General features: G+C 48.1%; 1 protein-coding gene across 10 annotated transcripts in view; it reads right to left on the reverse strand.

Moving 5' to 3' along the window:
* Positions 1–6148: 6148 nt before the first annotated feature.
* Positions 6149–22302, reverse strand: part of LOC106568497 (probable E3 ubiquitin-protein ligase HERC1) — a 100379-nt gene continuing 84225 nt past the window's right edge. For all 10 annotated transcript variants that reach the window (XM_045692611.1, XM_045692609.1, XM_045692612.1 and 7 more), the window contains 12 exons: positions 19624–19746; positions 19430–19532; positions 18915–19084; positions 17603–17741; positions 16474–16643; positions 15929–16098; positions 13134–13299; positions 12822–12898; positions 11322–11574; positions 10810–10962; positions 10399–10704; positions 6149–9232 (listed from right to left, as the gene is read on the reverse strand). In XM_045692611.1, coding sequence (XP_045548567.1) covers positions 9047–9232; positions 10399–10704; positions 10810–10962; positions 11322–11574; positions 12822–12898; positions 13134–13299; positions 15929–16098; positions 16474–16643; positions 17603–17741; positions 18915–19084; positions 19430–19532; positions 19624–19746 — 2016 coding nt within the window. In that variant the 3' untranslated portion in view covers positions 6149–9046. The remainder of the gene's footprint in view (positions 9233–10398; positions 10705–10809; positions 10963–11321; positions 11575–12821; positions 12899–13133; positions 13300–15928; positions 16099–16473; positions 16644–17602; positions 17742–18914; positions 19085–19429; positions 19533–19623; positions 19747–22302) is intronic.

Here is a 22302-nt window from a genome sequence, read left to right on the forward strand (position 1 = left end):
GCGTTAACCTGGTAGCGTACTGAGAGAGCGAGAAGAGGTAGGGAGAGAGGAGGGGGGGAGGCAGAGAATAGGGATAGAGTGAGAAGAGAGAAAGAGAGAGAGGGGAAGAGAGGCAGAGAAGAGAGAAACAGAGAGGTGAGAAGGAATGAATGCTGATCTGTGGATGTCCTATCCTCTCTTCCTCCCTCCTCCTCCCTCTCCTCCCTCCTCTCCTCTCCTCCCCCTCCTCCTCCCTCCTCTCCTCTCTCTCCTCTCCTCCCTCCTCCCTCCTCTCTCCTCTCTCTCTCTCCTCCCCTCTCCTCCCTCCCATCTCCTCCTCCCTCCTCTCCTCCTCCCTCTCCTCCCCTCTCCTCCCTCTCCACCCCTCCCTCCTCCTCCCTCCTCCTCCCTCCTCTCTCCTCCCTCCCTCCTCCCCCCAAGCAGTAGAGCTCCCACCATCTGTTCCACTGGCAGGAAGGGTAAAACCTGACGAATAAACTGAATTAAAAAGATTCACTGTATCTCCTGATTCTGTTAGCTGTGTGGATTGTGAATGAATAATGAGAGTGTGGAGTCATGCTTTCAGGGTTGATGAAGAGGCTCATCTCTACCCAGAGGTTTAGAGAGAAACAGTCTTTATACCGGATGAGATATCACAAGATGTTTCATAACTGTCTACCACCCACTGCTGCCTTTTAGCTTTTTCTCACTGAAACACAACGTGTGCCACCCACTGCTAATAGCCTTTAAGCTTTTTATGACTGAAAAACAATGGATCCTAGTAATGCATGTGTTATGTGTTGCATATTCTTATTTGCATGCATAAAACCACTTCCAACATCTTCAAAATGATTTACAATACCTATATGTGCTCCACAGGCCACCTATACATAATTGAGATTTATCCAACTACACACACACACACACACACACACACACACACACACACACACACACACACACACACACACACACACACACACACACACACACACACACACACACACACACACACACACACACAAATGACAACAAACTAGCATTGTTGATAGATCTCATGTTAGGTTGCAGACAATTGTTTCTACTGAACAAAGTACACATTTTATAGGAACATATTATCAACAAAGCAAACCCATTATTGTGAAAAGGCTGCCCCATTACGGGGATCTCATTTGTCAATATGAAATGAACTGGCAGGGTGAAACGGAGGAATCAGAGTTCAGTGGGCCTGTCACTCACCTGCATTGTTAACTCAACAGGGTTAACTCACAGGGAGGGGTGTGAGTGAGACAGAGAATGAATGAAAGAGGGAGAATAAGAGAGGGGGGAGAATAGAGAGAATGAGAGAGAGAGAGAATAGAGATAGAGAGAATGAGAGAGAGAGAGAATGAAAGAGGGAGAATGAGAGGGGGAGAATAGAGAATGAGAGAGAGAGAGAGAATGAAAGGGGGAGAATGAGAGGGGGAGAAGAGAGAGAATGAGAGACAGAGGAAGATAGAGAGAATGAGAGGGGGTAGAATAAAGAGAATGAGAGAGCGAGATAGAGAGAATGAGAGAGAGACAATGAAAGGGGGGAGAATAGAGAGAATGCGAGGGGTAGAATAGAGAGAATGCGAGGGGTAGAATAGAGAGAAAGAGAAAGAGGGAGAATGAGAATGAGAGGGGTAGAATAGAGAGAAAGAGAAAGAGGGAGAATGAGAATGAGAGGGGGGAGAATAGAGAGAATGAGAGGGGGGAGAATAGAGAGAATGAGAGAGAGGAAGAGAGAGAGAATGAGAGGGGGGAGAATAGAGAGAATGAGAGAGAGGAAGAGAGAGAATGAGAGGGGGGAGAATAGAGAGAATGAGAGAGAGGAAGAGAGAGAATGAGAGGGGGGAGAATGGAGAGAATGAGAGAGGAAGAGAGAGAATGAGAGGGGGGGAGAATAGAGAGAATGAGAGAGAGGAAGAGAGAATGAGAGGGGGGAGAATAGAGAGAATGAGAGAGGAAGAGAGAGAATGAGAGGGGGGAGAATAGAGAGAATGAGAGAGAGGAAGAGAGAGAATGAGAGAGAGAGGAAGAGAATGTGAGGGGGAGAATAGAGAGAATGAGAGAGAGAGGAAGAGAGAGAGAATGTGAGGGGGAGAATAGAGAGAAAGAGAGAGAGGAAGAGAGAGAGAATGTGAGGGGGAGAATAGAGAGAATGAGAGAGAGGAAGAGAGAGATAATGTGAGGGGGCAGAATAGAGAGAATGAGAGAGAGAGAGGAAGAGAGAGAGAATGTGAGGGGGAGAATAGAGAGAAAGAGAGAGAGGAAGAGAGAGAGAATGTGAGGGGGAGAATAGAGAGAATGAGAGAGAGGAAGAGAGAGAGAATGTGAGGGGGCAGAATAGAGAGAATGAGAGAGAGAGAGGAAGAGAGAGAGAATGTGAGGGGGAGAATAGAGAGAATGAGAGAGAGGAAGAGAGGAAGAGAGAGAGAATGTGAGGGGGGAGAATAGAGAGAATGAGAGAGAGAGGAAGAGAAGAAGAGAGAGAGAATGTGAGGGGGAGAATAGAGAGAATGAGAGAGAGAGGAAGAGAGAGAGAGAATGTGAGGCTGTAAAAGACAGAGACAGGCAGAGGGTCTAGCTGTTACAGATTCAAAGCTAGACTTTAGAACAGAGGATATTGTCTGCTCTGTACTCTCTGTGACATATATAGCAGGCTATTCCCCTGGCTGATCAAACCCACCCGTTCAGACGGTCATGATCTGAGCTGCAGTGGAAAGCTGGAGCTCTGGATTGTCAAGCCTCTGTTTTTCCCCAGCTCAAACCTTGCTTAGTGACACAGCAGAGAACCTGAATGCAATAGCAACACTGTCACCCAGTGGCCATCAATGGAACCACAGTCTGTGATAATCCTTTATGCTGTTAGAGTGAGTCCCCCCTCCTAGCCCAAGCTTGAATTATTCATAGCTACAGTTAAATCTGGGCTTTCAAATCAAAGCAGTGTCACAGTCAGTCAACAGTGGAAAAAAAAGACTGAACCTTTTCAATCTTACATCAGTGACAGTTAATAACTTCAGAGACCAATCTCCACCGTGTCACGAAGCTTACTGCCAATTAGGAACTCTTCTTGTCTAAATAATACATCCGTTTTTTTTAATGAAATATCAATATTTAAAAGAGTTGCTTCAAGGTATTGAAGGTTCACATTGGTACAGTCAAGGGATGGTAAGCCGTGCCAATCAAATCTGCCCTCGTCTCTCTCTCATCCTCTTCTGGCACTCAAACAATGTATAATGTATTTGTGTATTGCCAGTGGGTGTGTTCCCTGCTGGCCACACTAATCTATAGATGACACATCATCTGATCTGAACATATTTGACCCCTTGTCTCTTCTTACCTCTATCTCTCTATCCTTCTCTCTCTCCTCGATCTCCTCTCTCTCTCTCCTCCTCTCTATCCTTCAGTCAGTCAGTCAGTCACTATCCATATGTGTCTGTCTGTCTCTCCTTCTCTCAGTCAGTCTCTCTCTATCCATATCTGTTTCTCTCTATCCTTCTCTCAGTCAGTCTGTCTCTATCCATATCTGTTTCTCTCTATCCTTCTCTCAGTCAGTCTCTCTATCCCTCTCTGTTTCTCTGTCAGTCTCTCTATCCCTCTGTCTCTCTCTATCCTTCTCTCAGTCAGTCAGTCTCTATCCCTCTGTTTCTCTCTCTATCCTTCTCTGTCAGTCTGTCTCTATCCCTCTCTGTCAGTCTGTCTCTATCCCTCTGTCTCTCTCTATCCTTCTCAGTCGTCAGTCCCTCTATCCATATCTGTCTGTCTGTCTCTCTCCTCACTCTCACTATCCTTCTCTCAGTCAGCCAGTCAGTCTCTCTCTCTCAATCCTTCTCTCAGTCAGCCAGTCAGTCTGTCTCTCTCTCTTGTCTCTCTCATTCTCTCTATCCTTCTCTCAGTCAGCCAGTCAGTCTGTCTCTCTATCCTTCTCTCAGTCAGCCAGTCAGTCTGTCTCTATCCATCTCTCTGTCTGTCTGTGTGTTGCACAACCTTTTACATCTTGATCAGGCCTAAATCCCACTTTATCTCAGGGCAGACAGACAGACCTTTCTCCTCCAAAGATACGGTACGGCTGAGCCAGTCCACTCTGTGGGGAGAACCAGGTGGGTTGTCTGTGCAGTCTGCTCTAGAGAGAGACTATTGGAGGCTAGTGTTTATCCTGGGTCGTGTTCAGACCTAATGAAAACAAGTCTTATTGGTTCAGAGAGACTATTGGAGGCTAGTGTTTATCCTGGGTCGTGTTCAGACCTAATGAAAACAAGTCTTATTGGTTCAGAGAGACTATTGGAGGCTAGTGTTTATCCTGGGTCGTGTTCAGACCTAATGAAAACAGGTCTTTCTTATTGGCTCAGACAGTACCACCAGGTTTCCTTTCATTTTCATGATGACAACCCAGGATTATACCCAGCTCCAGAAGGTTACCTGGACAATGTCACCCTAAAACTCATCTTATACCATGTAGTCTAGCATCCCAATATTATTATCTAGACTAGAAAACAATGGAGTTGAAAAAAGAAATGTTATTCTATACTTTATATCCTCTATTTCCATTGATATATTAATGGATCTATTTATACAGTACAGGGTGTGATGACTAAACAATCCACTCCCATCCCAGCTGCACTACTAGGTTACTTTACTGGCGACTCTGGGATTTCTGTAGAACGGCCTGCTCGGCTGCACGGCACACAGAAAACAGATGGGCAATAAGGTCACGGTAGAGAAGGAACAGAAGATGTAGCATCACCTCTCTCTGCAGCAGACAAAATCACATCACAGACAAGAGATACACCTACAGCTGTGCTGATTCAGAGTAATACAAATTAGTGCTGGTTTCACAGATTCAGCCTAGTCCTGGGCTAACAAACACCTTTAAAGGGAGAGCTGTGTCCGAGGAAAACAGCCCTTTAGTTGACGATACTAACAAGGACAATTTGTATACAATTGGTGTATATTGTAGCTATACATATTCCACGCAAAACAACAAAAAAAAGATTAAAAAACCCAGATACATTTTTACTGTACATAATAAGACTACATTAAGATGACTCTTTCAGCACAACATTACCTCAGCTCAGTTATATAACGTGCCTACCTGACCTGGCCCTTTTCCCTACCCATGATTCATAGCACCGCTTTAAGGATACCTATAATAATCTCCATCATCTTCCTCTTCTCTCGTTGTGCCTCTGCCAAGCACCATTCATCAAATGACTGATCATCGCAGAGCAAGAAGAATTAAAGCGCTCCACCTGACCGTTCTGCATGCAAAGCATGCTACATGTACCAGAGAGAAGCTTTCAGCTGCATTGCATCACACACTTTCTCATGTCTGCATCTTACAATAGGTTTGATATTTTAACCTTTATTTAACCAGGCAAGTCAGTTAAGAACAAACTGTTATGTACAATGACGGCCTACCCTAACCCGGATGGCGCTGGACCAATTGTGCGCCGCCCTATGGGACTTTGATATTGTCATACATTTGTAGTGCAGAGCAGTCTGGTGGTTAAATTAAGCAACCTGTTATGGTTGGGACAGGAGAATGGAGAGATTCATTGTATACATGGTTTGTAACACTTGATTTCACAATGAATGTAAATAATATATTGACATGAAAAAAAAGGAACTTTTTAGTGATACATTTTCAGTTTTCCTGTCAAGTATCGAAGAATATAATATCAGAATAGATTACTGCAGTGTGGTCACACTGGTGCAGTGGACACACCTTAAAAAGCCCACATTCTACAAGATAGTGACGCTAGTATCACAAAAATACAGCCTGAAGGCAAACACAGATAGAGACAGGTCTGTGAAATGTCTAGTTATTTTCCTGATTCCTAAAAAAGATGGAAATGACTCCTTTGCATTAAGGTAGAACATAGAAATAGAATGTTTCCCCATTCTAGAAGCAGAATATAGAACATCTTATTTACAACCCAGCCTGAAAAGGTTCTGGAGTAATTGATTTGCTTGAAGTCTGGGAATTGTCCAAATAAAGTCTAACAATTTCTAAAGAGAACTATCCAGTTAAGACTGGGAACCTGTGACGCAGGGTTAGACTAATCATAATAGAAGACTTCAACTGTCGATCCACGGCTTATCAAGAGGCCAGCATTGAGACTGAAAAAAAAAAATGACACCAACGTTCATATTTAATCACATGGTTTAATCTACATAATACTGCCTGCTCTTAAATGAGACAGTCCAACAGAAAAATTATTTGTATACCATTCCTCCCCGCCTTACATACTAAGTACAACAAATGTTATAGCTATCAAATCAAAAACACTCAAACTAGGCTATATCATCACAGCACATCTATGGAGAAACATAATTTATTATTTTCATATAGCTTCATATCCTCTTAATTGAGGATTGCTGTTATTGTGAACGTGTCCCACAGTTCATCCCTGAAAGAGTGGTATTGCAGGTTCTCATCTTATCGACATTTAGACTAGACGATTTGATGTGGCATGAGGAACAAGTTACACTCCAGTATTCCAGGGGGTGAGGAACAGGATATTCAATTACGATTTTCTGCAAGAAATCCCCTTTAATATATTTTTCTTTGCACAAGCAACAATGTATACAGGTCTATAAAGTGCGAAAACATCACAACAACCAATCATGACACTTTTTTATTTAACTTTTTAGTTTAAATCTTGTTTTCTTTATCCCCGAAGCTCTTCTTAACGTAGTCCCAAACTTTATAACAATGCTCCTCGAGTCCAAAATCTTTAAGGGAAGAAACACCTTTTAAAAAGTAGAACAATGTAGCTATATGCTACTGTAATCCACAGCACACAGTCAGTAGTTCACTGACGCCTTGCCCTCGACACAGAAGTCTGGGTGGTCTCTCTCCAAGAGTCAAAAGTCTGGGAGGGTCTCTCTCCAAGAGTCAGAAGTCTGGGAGGTCTCTCTCCAAGAGTCAGAAGTCTGGGTGGTCTCTCTCCAAGAGTCAAAAGTCTGGGAGGTCTCTCTCCAAGAGTCAGAAGTCTGGGAGGTCTCTCTCCAAGAGTCAGAAGTCTGGGTGGTCTCTCTCCAAGAGAAGTCTGGGTGGTCTCTCTCCAAGAGAAGTCTGGGTGGTCTCTCTCCAAGAGAAGTCTGGGTGGTCTCTCTCCAAGAGAAGTCTGGGTGGTCTCTCTCCAAGAGAAGTCTGGGTGGTCTCTCTCCAAGAGAAGTCTGGGTGGTCTCTCTCCAAGAGAAGTCTGGGTGGTCTCTCTCCAAGAGAAGTCTGGGTGGTCTCTCTCCAAGAGTCAGAAGTCTGGGAGGTCTCTCTCCAAGAGTCAGAAGTCTGGGAGGTCTCTCTCCAAGAGTCAGAAGTCTGGGAGGGTCTCTCTCCAAGAGTCAGAAGTCTGGGAGGGTCTCTCTCCAAGAGTCAGAAGTCTGGGAGGGTCTTTGTCTCTCTCCAAGAGTTCATGCGCTAGTGTTTTGGGCTAAGCAACAAAAAAAAACTAAAGCATGTATTTCTAAATCTTTGACCTATGCGTTTCAAAAACTTACCATCGCATCACATCCCTGTACTTTGTTTCAGGGAGAAAGCACTGCAATTTAAAACACTACACTTTTCACAAACTGCAAAAAACACAAACCCACTTATAAATACGCAGCAACATAGTACAGTACAGTTCAAGTTTTGGCAAATGTTTAAATCTGTCAAGTGCATTGTTCATTAGGTGGCATTACATTCATCCAAGACGATACATTAGTAGGTACTCTATATGGACACAGATTGAGGCTTGTTTTGGGACTTTGACTTAGTCTCCATCCCAAATGGCATCTATATAGTACATTACAGGTCAAAACAAGTGCACTATAAAAGGGAATAAGGTGCCATTTGGGACTCCATTATTATTAACCATTAAGGCCTGGGGGGGTGTGGTATATGGCCAATATACCACGGCTAAGGGTTGTTCTTATGCACGACGCAACGCGGAATGCCTGGATACAGCCCTTAGCCGTGGTATATTGGCCATAATCCACAAACCCCCGAGGTTCCTTATTGTTATTATAAACTGGTTACCAACGTAATTAGAGCAGGAAAAATAAGTGTTTTGTCATACCCGCGGTATACGGTCTGATATACAACAGCTGTCAGCCAATCAGCATTCAGGGCTCGAACCACCCAGAGTATAATCATAATTTTATCACTGTCTCTGTTCTCTCTCTCAGACACAGCTCTGACAGCAACATTACTTAATATACTATGGTCAATAGAGTGTTAGCTATATCTCTTAACGTAGGCTACATTTCAATATCCAGTCAGGATGCAGGCCCAATACATTGCTTCATTGTAAATGGTGTGCCAGTATAGACATCTGAACAGAGCCCTAACAGATAGCCTACCCAATACTAGAGTAACATTTCCCAGCCAGCCAGCCAGCCAGCCCACTGGCGGTTTAGAGCACACCAGATAAATGAAATAAAGCTAGCTAACACCACATGTTGGTGTGCGTGTATCTCACTCAAGCCAGGAAGCTATGCTATCATAGTCTGAACGAAAGATGGCCTTCACGTCTGCCAACTTTGACTTATTATTCATTATTATTCACAGCCTTTTTCTTTCTGCCTACAACAGTCATATTACTCATACTTCCTGTAGTATAAAGGTTATTCAGCCGCTTAATGCAACAAGGTTCATCCTACATCAATGCGTCTCAGTAGATTATGCACTCTCTTTAAACTAAGTTATTCTTCTTTAACAAATATTCTGTACCATGCAGAAACTGTGAATTCAAAACAAAAGGCTTAAAAACTAAAAATGTTTCTCTCAGAGCGAGCGATAAGAGAGATCACCTCATTCAGCTAGTCATTCAGCCACACAGAGCCCAGAGCCAGAGACTAGCACTGACTATTGTACCAAAGAAAAGTAAAAAGAAAGAAGATATGAGGAAGATGGAGAAACGACATGACAAACGCTTTGAGCTTTCAAGTAATGTTGAGCCATGTTGTTATTGTTGTTTTTGAGCAGGGTCTCATCAGGTACTCAGTATCATTACTATCAACATCACAAGTATCATCACTATCAGCATCACCAGTATCATCAGTACTCTGTGTCGGATCCGTCGGCCGGGTCGGTGTTTCGGGACAGCATGTAGTTGTCCATGTCGATGGAGGGACAGTTGTGGATGGAGTAGCGCAGCCTCTCGGCCAGGATGGCCTGGCTGGTGTAGGGAGGCAGACGCAGCTGGAAGAAACACGTCTGGGCTGTGGGGAGCCCGTTCACAGGCTGGGGAGAAGAGGGAAGAGGGATTCACAGGGAAGAGGAAGAGGGATTCACAGGGAAGGAGAAGAGGGATTCACAGGGAAGAGGAAGAGGGATTCACAGGGAAGGAGAAGAGGGATTCACAGAGAAGGAGAAGAGGGATTCACAGAGAAGGAGAAGAGGGATTCACAGGGAAGGAGAAGAGCGATTCATACAGAAGGAGAAGCGGGATTCACAGGGAAGAGGAAGAGGGATTCACAAGAAAGGGGAAGAGGGATTCACAGGGAAGAGGAAGAGGGATTCACAGGGAAGGAGAAGAGGGATTCACAGAGAAGGAGAAGAGGGATTCACAGAGAAGGAGAAGAGGGATTCACAGGGAAGGAGAAGAGGGATTCACAGGGAAGAGGAATTCACAGGGAAGGAGAAGAGGGATTCACAGAGAAGGAGAAGAGGGATTCACAGAGAAGGAGAAGAGGGATTCACAGGGAAGGAGAAGAGGGATTCACAGGGAAGGAGAAGAGGGATTCACAGGGAAGGAGAAGAGGGATTCACAGAGAAGGGGAAGAGGGATTCACAGGGAAGGGGAAGAGGGATTCACAGGGAAGAGGAAGAGGGATTCACAGGGAAGAGGAAGAGGGATTCACAAGAAAGGGGAAGAGGGATTCACAGGGAAGGAGAAGAGGGGTTCACAGAGAAGGAGAAGAGGGATTCACAGGGAAGGAGAAGAGGGATTCAAAGGAGAAGAGGGTTCACAGGGAAGAGGAAGAGGGATTCACAGGAAAGGAGAAGAGGGATTCACAGGGAAGAAGAAGAGGGATTCACAGGGAAGGAGAAGAGGGAAGGAGGGGTTCACAGGGAAGGGGAAGAGGGATTCACAGGGAAGGAGAGGGAGGGGTTCACAGGGAAGGAGAAGGGGGGTTCACAGGGAAGGAGAGGGGGGTTCACAGGGAAGAAGGGTTGTTTTCACCTTTTATTAAGTAGTGAAAAAAGTTCTGAGAGTGGAGTACACAGATGACCCAAATATTGTATATTTTATATACAATACAACTAGCCTGATTAATTAGTCTGGTCCCAGATCTGTTTGTATCATCTTGCCAACTCTTATGGTCATTGGCGAGACAGCACCCCTGGATCTGGGACCAGGCTAGGGATTAATGTCACTCAAACTGAAATAAAAACTGAGTACTTACCCTGTCAACCTTGATAATCTGGAACTTCTGAGTGATGTCAGCGGGGTTGGAGGGCAGTCTGGACCTGCCGGACACGAAGCGCAGGAATAGAACCCGCTCCTCATTGGCAAACTCCTCCAGGCTCTGCCATAGCCAGCCAATCAGCTGGTGACTGTCTGTGATGTCGCGGTATCGGACTACTTTCTTGAGCATCTCCACGGAGACCTCGGGCAGACCGCAGACCAGCTGTTCTAGCTGGCGCGCCGTGAGGAGGGAGAGGAGAGGAACCGGGATGATGGAGGACATGCCCTCTCTCACCGCTGCTACCTACAGGTAAACAACAACAAGACAGACCTCAGACCAGCTGGAACCATCACAACAGCCGGGACAGACACAGCACAATGACGATACAGCAGTGTACAATAACACTACCTGTCTGTCCATCTCGTGCAGCCGGTAGTCCAGAGCCCTCTCTACGTAGTCACTCTTGTTGGAGAAGGTGAGAGAGATGTTGTGTCCCCCAGGGACCACCGGAACCAGCTTCCCATCTGCACTGTGGGCCATGAATGAGTCCAGAGGAATCATCTGGAGAGAAAGGACAGGAGGGTTACACATAACTCTCAGAACAAAGTGACAGATGCGTTTTAATGGTGTATGAAAAAAAGAGAAATTGCTAAGTAGTCCGGAAAAATGACATCCCTGCACAGTCCACAGCTGCAGCAGGAACATGGTGATGCAGGTCAGTTTGAACATGTCACTGGCTAAAGTAGGAAAAGAGTGGGATCTATCCAGTTTCCCGGACACAGATTAAGCCTATAGTCATGGACTAAAAAGCATGTTCAATAGAGAACACCCATTGCAAATGAATAGCTTTTTAGTCCAGAACTAGCTAGGGTTAATCTCTGTCTGGGAAACAACCCTGTATGTATCATATCCTCCCTCACCACGTGGAAGTTGTCCTCTGTGATGCCGCTGTTGTCCAGGTGCAGGATGCCGTGCAGGGAGCGGTAGGTAAGCAGGTCCACCTCCTCCAGGTCCGGCCCACCCAGGGGAATACAACACAGCTGCTTCCACACCCAGGGGGCCAGGTGCAGGTCCAGGGGCTTCTTGGTACGGATGGCCACCGCCATCAGGATGCCTAGGAAACGGAACTGGACCATGTGGTCTTCAGAGACTGCCGCTGGGTTCAGCAGAAACCTGACAGGGGGAATTAGAATCAGATTGTTCAACCAAAACTCCAGCAGAACCACAAGACAGGAAAGGCCTATTGGTTCACTTCACACACAGTAGGAGCTTTCCCAGCAGGCAAAGGTGGCTGAAATGATGTCATTACGTCACATAATCCAATCAAACCCCGGGAGACACCAGACCCCAGCGGGCAAAGCCGGTGTAAAGTACGTCACAACAAGCAGAAACTTTCCCAGGGACAGGGCCTGGTTGAATAAAACATCTTAAGTGTTTCCCTTAAGGAATCATTTTCCCTTACCTGAGGAAATGTTTTTAAGGGTGTTGCATAAAGCCCATAAAACATTTCCTTAGGTAAGGGCATACTTAAGTGGTTTTACGGTAGTTTGAACGCATGTACGGCAGAAAGAGTCTCTTGGTTACCCGGGAGACAACCTTCACTGACTGAACCTCTCGTCAAAGAGATCGTATTTATTTGGGGAGATCGCAAAAATAGAGCTTCTACATTCAAGACATGAAAAACAAATTGATTCAGAAGATAATAAAATACATTTCACATCAAACAAGATTACAGAGTAGGTTTTCCTTCAAATGATCTGTGAAACTTTAAGGGAAAAGGGAGGATTTAACTTTAGGATGTTGAATGCATCCAGCCCCAGGTCTATTGCTTCACTATGCACATGGTAGGCAGAGCTTTGATTTAAAGGAACTCACAGCTGGTAAGATCGATGGCTTTACCATGAAAAGGAATATCAAGACAAAGAATATGAGACCGTGTGTGGAGAGCAGAGAGAGAACATGAGACCGTGTGTGGAGAGCAGAGAGAGATCATGAGACCGTGAGTGGAGAGCAGAGAGAGATCATGAGACCGTGAGTGGAGAGCAGAGAGAGAACATGAGACCGTGTGGAGAGCAGAGAGAGAACATGAGACCGTGAGTGGAGAGCAGAGAGAGATCATGAGACCGTGAGTGGAGAGCAGAGAGAGATCATGAGACCGTGAGTGGAGAGCAGAGAGAGAACATGAGAGCAGAGAGAGAACATGAGACCGTGTGGAGAGCAGAGAGAGAACATGAGAGCAGAGAGAGAACATGAGACCGTGTGGAGAGCAGAGAGAACATGAGAGCAGAGAGAGAACATGAGACCGTGTGGAGAGCAGAGAGAGAACATGTGACCATGTGGAGAGCAGAGAGAGAACATGAGACCATGTGGAGAGCAGAGATAATATGTGACCATGTGGAGAGCAGAGACTCATGATGTACCTGTCGGTGTTACTTCCCACGTCAGTAGAGCTGTTGGGGGTGTGAATGAGCAGATCAACCACACCAGACTGCAACTCCTGAGAAAGGAACATGTCACAGCAAGACATACATATTCATCTTTTCACATCAAACATGTATGTACAATGAGCAGGGTTGAGGTCCATTTCATTTCAATGAATTCAGAAAGTGAACTGAAATTCCCCCCAAAAAACAATAAAAGAATTATAATTTCAGTTAAGTTTCTGAATATACTGAGTAGAAATTTAATTAGCATCTTTGTACAAAAAAAGCTGACCTTGAACCAGGGCCTACCTGACACATCTCCGTGATGGTGTCATCAAACACCCCCCCTGCGTCGTCAGCCCCCTCCCCCACCAGCTTCACCTTCCAGGCCCTGGAGGGCAGCCTCAGCTCCAGGGGGTTCAGAGAGACCACCTGCTTAGCGATCTGCACAAAGATGGGCTTGCTGGAGCGCCCCCTGTGGTGCGGGGGACAATGGCCGTTGTTACTGTTAATCATTGAGAAGTACGAATATCAATCAGCATCCGAAACTAAAATGCAGCCTTGCAGGTGGGTCTAACCCAAGGGTGATGTACTGTCAATCATCTTCAGTTAACATGTTACAGTACGATGCATGGGGGGCTAACCCAAGGGTAATGAACTGTCAATCATATTCAGTTAACATGTTAAAGGGATCAGGATCCACTGTGTAACCTCAGTACGGAACCCCAGGGGATCGGGATCCACTGTGTAACCTCAGTACGGAACCCCAGGGGATCGGGATCCACTGTGTAACCTCAGTACGGAACCCCAGGGGATCGGGATCCACTGTGTAACCTCAGTACGGAACCCCAGGGGACCGGGATCCACTGTGTAACCTCAGTACGGAACCCCAGGGGACCGGGATCCACTGTGTAACCTCAGTACGGAACCCCAGGGGACCGGGATCCACTGTGTAACCTCAGTACGGAACCCCAGGGGACCGGGATCCACTGTGTAACCTCAGTACGGAACCCCAGGGGACCGGGATCCACTGTGTAACCTCAGTACGGAACCCCAGGGGACCGGGATCCACTGTGTAACCTCAGGATGGAACCCCAGGGGACCGGGATCCACTGTGTAACCTCAGGATGGAACCCCAGGGGAACAGGATCCACTGTGTAACCTCAGGATGGAACCCCAGGGGAACAGGATCCACTGTGTAACCTCAGGATAGAACCCCAGGGGAACAGGATCCACTGTGTAACCTCAGGATGGAACCCCAGGGGACCAGGATCCACTGTGTAACCTCAGGATGGAACCCCAGGGGATCAGGATCCACTGTGTAACCTCAGTATGAACCCCAGGGGATCAGGATCCACTGTGTAACCTCAGGATGGAACCCCAGGGGAACAGGATCCACTGTGTAACCTCAGGATGGAACCCCAGGGGACCAGGATCCACTGTGTAACCTCAGGATGGAACCCCAGGGGATCAGGATCCACTGTGTAACCTCAGGATGGAACCCCAGGGGAACGGGATCCACTGTGTAACCTCAGTATGAACCCCAGGGGACCGGGATCCACTGTGTAACCTCAGGATGGAACCCCAGGGGAACAGGATCCACTGTGTAACCTCAGGATAGAACCCCAGGGGAACAGGATCCACTGTGTAACCTCAGGATGGAACCCCAGGGGACCAGGATCCACTGTGTAACCTCAGTATGAACCCCAGGGGATCAGGATCCACTGTGTAACCTCAGGATGGAACCCCAGGGGATCAGGATCCACTGTGTAACCTCAGGGTGGAACCCCAGGGGATCAGGATCCACTGTGTAACCTCAGTACGGAACCCCAGGGGATCAGGATCCACTGTGTAACCTCAGGATGGAACCCCAGGGGATCAGGATCCACTGTGTAACCTCAGGATGGAACCCCAGGGGATCAGGATCCACTGTGTAACCTCAGGATGGAACCCCAGGGGATCAGGATCCACTGTGTAACCTCAGGATGGAACCCCAGGGGAACAGGATCCACTGTGTAACCTCAGTATAAACCCCAGGGGACCGGGATCCACTGTGTAACCTCAGGATGGAACCCCAGGGGATCAGGATCCACTGTGTAACCTCAGTATAAACCCCAGGGGACCGGGATCCACTGTGTAACCTCAGGATGGAACCCCAGGGGATCGGGATCCACTGTGTAACCTCAGGATGGAACCCCAGGGGACCGGGATCCACTGTGTAACCTCAGGATGGAACCCCAGGGGATCAGGATCCACTGTGTAACCTCAGGATGGAACCCCAGGGGACCAGGATCCACTGTGTAACCTCAGTATAAACCCCAGGGGACCGGGATCCACTGTGTAACCTCAGGATGGAACCCCAGGGGATCGGGATCCACTGTGTAACCTCAGGATGGAACCCCAGGGGATCAGGATCCACTGTGTAACCTCAGGATGGAACCCCAGGGGATCAGGATCCACTGTGTAACCTCAGGATGGAACCCCAGGGGATCGGGATCCACTGTGTAACCTCAGGATGGATCCCCAGGGGATCAGGATCCACTGTGTAACCTCAGGATGGAACCCCAGGGGATCAGGATCCACTGTGTAACCTCAGGATGGAACCCCAGGGGATCGGGATCCACTGTGTAACCTCAGGATGGAACCCCAGGGGAACAGGATCCACTGTGTAACCTCAGGATGGAACCCCAGGGGATCTTATTTGTTATTTTCTCATCATGAAGGGCAGAAGCTGCTAACTGCTCCAGGAGTGCTGCGCTGCGCTGCGACTGACCTGTTCGTCCAACTCCACAGTCTGCACGTCTTGTCCATTCACCCTCTGAATGGCAGACATACACAACCCACCTGTCTCCTCCCCTTCATCTACACTGATTGAAGTGGATTTAACAAGTAACATCAATAAGGAATCAGCTTTCACCTGGATTCACCTGGTCAGTCGATGTCATGGAAAGAGCAGGTGTTCTTAATGTTTTGTACACTCAGTGTAGAACGCAGTAGAGAGTTTCTTTTCACCTTTTATTGAACCTTTTGTGATATCCGGCACCTGCTCAGAAACAATGGACGTGTGTCTGTAAAAAACGTTTCACCCTCCCAAAAAAAGTTACCTGGTTGAGATCCTCTTGACTGTGATCTGGGGTCCGTAGGTCTTGCCCTGGGTCATGGTCCTCCCTATTGATCTGACCAGGGGTAGAGTGTTGACCTTGGGGGACAGGAGGCCTCTCAGCTGGCCCTGGACGATGGCTGCTGTCCCTGAGCTGTAGCGAGATGAAGACACCTGGTGACACAGAGAGAGAGAGAGAAGAAGAGAGAAGAAGAGAGAGAAGAGAGAGAAGAGAGAGAGAGAGAGAGAGAGAGAGAGAGAGAGAGAGAGAGAGACAGAGAGAGAGAGAGAGAGAAACACCAAGTCAGGTTAAACTGTTTTTTTGATATGCATCATCACCAGGTCTTAATATACTTCACAGAAGACCTCTCAATCTAGATGGACACAGTAAACATAAAAACAGTGAGTGAGTGAGCGAGCGAGGCGTGTGACAGAAAGACCGGGTAACAGGTAAGACATGAGACTAACGGTAAGACTGTGTAACTCATTCCCTGACATCAGAGATAATGTGAGGTTGACAAGATAAACTGAGAGCAGCTTGTTCATTACTTGGTTCCTGGGGTGGAGGTTGAGCAGCCTCCAGGACTTGTACATGAGGTCAGAGAAGTGGTAGAGCACCCGGAGGCGGGTGTTGAGGACGTCAGGGCTGCAGTCTTTCAGAGCGTTATACTGGGGAGGGATAGACTGGGGAAGACCCAGCTGGAGGTTGGCTGAGGCACCTGGAAGAGAGAGATCAGCAGACACTGTTAATGGAGGATGAAGAAGAGGTCAGACTGGGTAACAGTCCTGGGATATGTCCAACTCCAGGAGATATTATGGATAACAGCTGGTCTCCAAGCACAGAGCTGAGGCATGCCGTGTGTGTGTGTGTGTGTGTGTGTGTGTGTGTGTGTGTGTGTGTGTGTGTGTGTGGTCCAGGCTGAGCTGTGTGTTTACCTGAGGCTTTGACAGAGGATGAGGGTGTGGTCCAGGCTGAGCTGTGTGTTTACCTGAGGCTTTGACAGAGGATGAGGGTGTGGTCCAGGCTGAGCTGTGTGTTTACCTGAGGCTTTGACAGAGGATGAGGGTGTGGTCCAGGCTGAGCTGTGTGTTTACCTGAGGCTTTGACAGAGGATGAGGGTGTGGTCCAGGCTGAGCTGTGTGTTTACCTGAGGCTTTGACAGAGGATGAGGGTGTGGTCCAGGCTGAGCTGTGTGTTTACCTGAGGCTTTGACAGAGGATGAGGGTGTGGTCCAGGCTGAGCTGTGTGTTTACCTGAGGCTTTGACAGAGGATGAGGGTGTGGTCCAGGCTGAGCTGTGTGTTTACCTGAGGCTTTGACAGAGGATGAGGGTGTGGTCCAGGCTGAGCTGTGTGTTTACCTGAGGCTTTGACAGAGGATGAGGGTGTGGTCCAGGCTGAGCTGTGTGTTTACCTGAGGCTTTGACAGAGGATGAGGGTGTGGTCCAGGCTGAGCTGTGTGTTTACCTGAGGCTTTGACAGAGGATGAGGGTGTGGTCCAGGCTGAGCTGTGTGTTTACCTGAGGCTTTGACAGAGGATGAGGGTGTGGTCCAGGCTGAGCTGTGTGTTTACCTGAGACTTTGACAGAGGATGAGGGTGTGGTCCAGGCTGAGCTGTGTGTTTACCTGAGGCTTTGACAGAGGATGAGGGTGTGGTCCAGGCTGAGCTGTGTGTTTACCTGAGGCTTTGACAGAGGATGAGGGTGTGGTCCAGGCTGAGCTGTGGCAGCGACCAGCAGAGATCTGTCTGATGTTGTTTCCCTGTAGGCCTGTCACCAGGGTGGGCTCCTTCACTGGGCTTGAGTGACCCAGGCCAAGCTGAAAGACATATCAACACAAAACCAAGACTGACTTCAGTGGAAAGTCACATTCTGAATGAGAGGGCAAATCTATACACCCACCACTAGTCTTAGGCTCCAGCTCAGTCTTTCAGTGATTCCTCACATCTTATCTAGTCACCACCTCCTCATTGGAGGAAAAGGTCCAAGCTCCATACTCTCTCAGCTCCATACTCTCTCAGCCCCATACTCTCTCAGCCCCATACTCTCACAGCTCCATACTCTCTCAGCCCCATACTCTCTCAGCCCCATACTCTCTCAGCCCCATACTCTCTCAGCCCCATACTCTCTCAGCTCCATACTCTCTCAGCTCCATACTCTCTCAGCCCCATACTCTCTCAGCTCCATACTCTCTCAGCCCCATACTCTCTCAGCTCCATACTCTCTCAGCTCCATACTCTCTCAGCTCCATACTCTCTCAGCCCCATACTCTCTCACAGCTCCATACTCTCTCAGCCCCATACTCTCTCAGCTCCATACTCTCTCAGCTCCATACTCTCTCAGCTCCATACTCTCTCAGCCCCATACTCTCTCAGCCCCATACTCTCTCAGCTCCATACTCTCTCAGCCCCATACTCTCTCAGCTCCATACTCTCTCAGCTCCATACTCTCTCAGCTCCATACTCTCTCAGCTCCATACTCTCTCAGCCCCATACTCTCTCACAGCTCCATACTCTCTCAGCCCCATACTCTCTCAGCCCCATACTCTCTCAGCTCCATACTCTCTCAGCTCCATACTCTCTCAGCTCCATACTCTCTCAGCCCCATACTCTCTCAGCCCCATACTCTCTCAGCTCCATACTCTCTCAGCCCCATACTCTCTCAGCTCCATACTCTCTCAGCCCCATACTCTCTCAGCTCCATACTCTCTCAGCTCCATACTCTCTCAGCTCCATACTCTCTCAGCTCCATACTCTCTCAGCTCCATACTCTCTCAGCCCCATAGTCTCTCAGCCCCATAGTCTCTCAGCCCCATAGTCTCTCAGCCCCATAGTCTCTCAGCCCCATACTCTCTCAGCCCCATACTCTCTCAGCCCCATACTCTCTCAGCCCCATACTCTCAGAGGCGAGGAGAAAGGACGCAAGTAATTGAGGAAAGATGAATGAAGAACTCATCTAATACTGTGGTAGAGTAGTGAAGCTGTGTTCCTACCTGTCCCTCACAGTTACAGCCCCAGGCATAGACATCTCCGGTAGAAGACAAAACCAGGACGTGCTCACAGCCCACAGCTATGTCCTCTACAAACACCCCCTCCAGGGCTGGTACCACCTGAGGACGGTTGTGGTTCTTCAACAGAGAGTCTGGCAGGCCGATCAACCGCTCTGAGGGGAGAGGAAGGAAGAAAGAAAGAAAGAAAGAAAGAAAGAAGAGGAAGAAAGGAAGGAAGGAAGGAAGGAAGGAAGGAAGGAGAGACAAGACAGCTTGAAATAGGTCTTAAAGTACTGTCAAAAAATGTTTATCTAGCTCAAGCACCACATAATCAATGCACAGGAGACCACTTAGATACGGACGTATTACAATAGGTGGGGGGACTGACACATATTATGATGTAGCTGCTGTGCCTCCACAAAAAGCAAAGCTGGTGGTCCATTAAAAAACAACAAGTTAGCCTACTACTGTAGTCGAGTCTGCTGTGTAGCTTCACATGATAAAACTACCTTCATTACCTTGTCCAAAGGTGTAAACATGTCCATCTTTGGCCAAGACAACAGAAAACTGTGTCCCACAGCCAACCTTCTTGATTCCCTTGTTACACAGTTGCTCCACTTTCTACAAAGTAAAGAATAATGAAAAAGATGAATAATAAGCTTGTATAGTATTGTGGAAGTTGTTGAAACGTGAGAGGAACACTGTAGCCAACCTGAGGATAAGACTTCACAGTGCAGGGACCAGTCCCCAGCTTCCCATAATCCCCGTCACCAAAGGACCAGACACTCATCCCATCGGAGGACAGCACCAGGGTGTGGTTGATACCACAGGACACCTAGTCACAATGGGAGAAAGACATTGTCAACATATAGGTAACCGTTGATCAAAGCTTAAGGAGATCCACTGGCAATAGGAACTAGATATAAGCCTGGGGGCCAATAGGAAGCAGAGCAGGGGGCCTGATTGAATCCAAACAAGGTTATTAATAGAGCTCCCGAGTGGCGCAGTGGTCTAAGGCACTGCAATCTCATTGCAAGAGGCGTCACTACAGTCCCTGGTTCGATTCCAGGCTGTATCACATCCGGCCGTGATTGGGAGTCCCATAGGGCGGCGCACAATTGACCCACTGTCGTCTGGGTTTGACCGGGGTAGGACGTCATTGTAAATAAGAATTTGTTCTTAACTACATTTACATTTACATTTTAGTCATTTTAGCAGACGCTCTTATCCAGAGCGACTTACAGTAGTGAATGCATACATTTCATACATTTATTTAATTATATATATTTTTTTTTTTTGTGCTGGCCTCCCGTGGGAAACGAACCCACAACCCTGGCGTTGCAAACACCATGCTCTACCAACTGAGCTACAGGGAAGGCCATCATTGTTAAATAAAAGGTTAAAAAAATATATAATAATTATCCTATGAGGGGAAATTGGATGTCACCAGCAAGACTTAAGCAGCATGCATACACCAGGCCCTGACTGAGACCCCCTGCTTTAATACACCAGGCCCTGACTGAGACCCCCTGCTTTAATACACCAGGCCCTGACTGAGACCCCCCGCTTTAATACACCAGGCCCTGACTGAGACCCCCTGCTTTAATACACCAGGCCCTGACTGAGACCCCCTGCTTTAATACACCAGGCCCTGACTGAGACCCCCTGCTTTAATACACCAGGCCCTGACTGAGACCCCCTGCTTTAATACACCAGTCCCTGACTGAGACCCCCTGCTTTAAAACACCAGGCCCTGACTGAGACCCCCTGCTTTAATACACCAGGCCCTGACTGAGACCCCCTGCTTTAATACACCAGGCCCTGACTGAGAGCCCCTGCTTTAATACACCAGGCCCTGACTGAGAGCCCCTGCTTTAATACACCAGGCCCTGACTGAGAGCCCCTGCTTTAATACACCAGGCCCTGACTGAGACCCCCTGCTTTAATACACCAGTCCCTGACTGAGACCCCCTGCTTTAAAACACCAGGCCCTGACTGAGACCCCCTGCTTTAAAACACCAGGCCCTGACTGAGACCCCCTGCTTTAATACACCAGGCCCTGACTGAGACCCCCTGCTTTAATACACCAGGCCCTGACTGAGACCCCCTGCTTTAATACACCAGGCCCTGACTGAGACCCCCTGCTTTAATACACCAGGCCCTGACTGAGACCCCCTGCTTTAATACACCAGGCCCTGACTGAGACCCCCTGCTTTAATACACCAGGCCCTGACTGAGACCCCCTGCTTTAATACACCAGGCCCTGACTGAGACCCCCTGCTTTAATACACCAGGCCCTGACTGAGACCCCCTGCTTTAATACACCAGGCCCTGACTGAGACCCCCTGCTTTAATACACCAGTCCCTGACTGAGACCCCCTGCTTTAATACACCAGTCCCTGACTGAGACCCCCTGCTTTAATACACCAGGCCCTGACTGAGACCCCCTGCTTTAATACACCAGGCCCTGACTGAGACCCCCTGCTTTAATACACCAGTCCCTGACTGAGACCCCTGCTTTAATACACCAGTCCCTGACTGAGACCCCCTGCTTTAATACACCAGGCCCTGACTGAGACCCCCCGCTTTAATACACCAGGCCCTGACTGAGACCCCCTGCTTTAATACACCAGGCCCTGACTGAGACCCCCTGCTTTAATACACCAGGCCCTGACTGAGACCCCCTGCTTTAATACACCAGGCCCTGACTGAGACCCCCTGCTTTAATACACCAGGCCCTGACTGAGACCCCCTGCTTTAATACACCAGGCCCTGACTGAGACCCCCTGCTTTAATACACCAGGCCCTGACTGAGACCCCCTGCTTTAATACACCAGGCCCTGACTGAGACCCCCGCTTTAATACACCAGGCCCTGACTGAGACCCCCGCTTTAATACACCAGGCCCTGACTGAGACCCCCCGCTTTAATACACCAGGCCCTGACTGAGACCCCCTGCTTTAATACACCAGGCCCTGACTGAGACACCCTGCTTTAATACACCAGGCCCTGACTGAGACCCCCTGCTTTAATACACCAGGCCCTGACTGAGACCCCCTGCTTTAATACACCAGGCCCTGACTGAGACCCCCCGCTTTAATACACCAGGCCCTGACTGAGACCCCCCGCTTTAATACACCAGGCCCTGACTGAGACCCCCTGCTTTAATACACCAGGCCCTGACTGAGACCCCCTGCTTTAATACACCAGGCCCTGACTGAGACCCCCTGCTTTAATACACCAGGCCCTGACTGAGACCCCCTGCTTTAATACACCAGGCCCTGACTGAGACCCCCAGCTTTAAAACCTTTTGCTCCTTAGGCAGCATTGGCCATCACAGATCACAGGACAGAAAATCAAACATGTTATCATCAGCTCTTTACCTGTCTGAT

Source organism: Salmo salar, chromosome ssa13 (genome assembly GCF_905237065.1).
Source record: "Salmo salar chromosome ssa13, Ssal_v3.1, whole genome shotgun sequence".
Taxonomy (NCBI): Eukaryota; Metazoa; Chordata; class Actinopteri; order Salmoniformes; family Salmonidae; genus Salmo; species Salmo salar.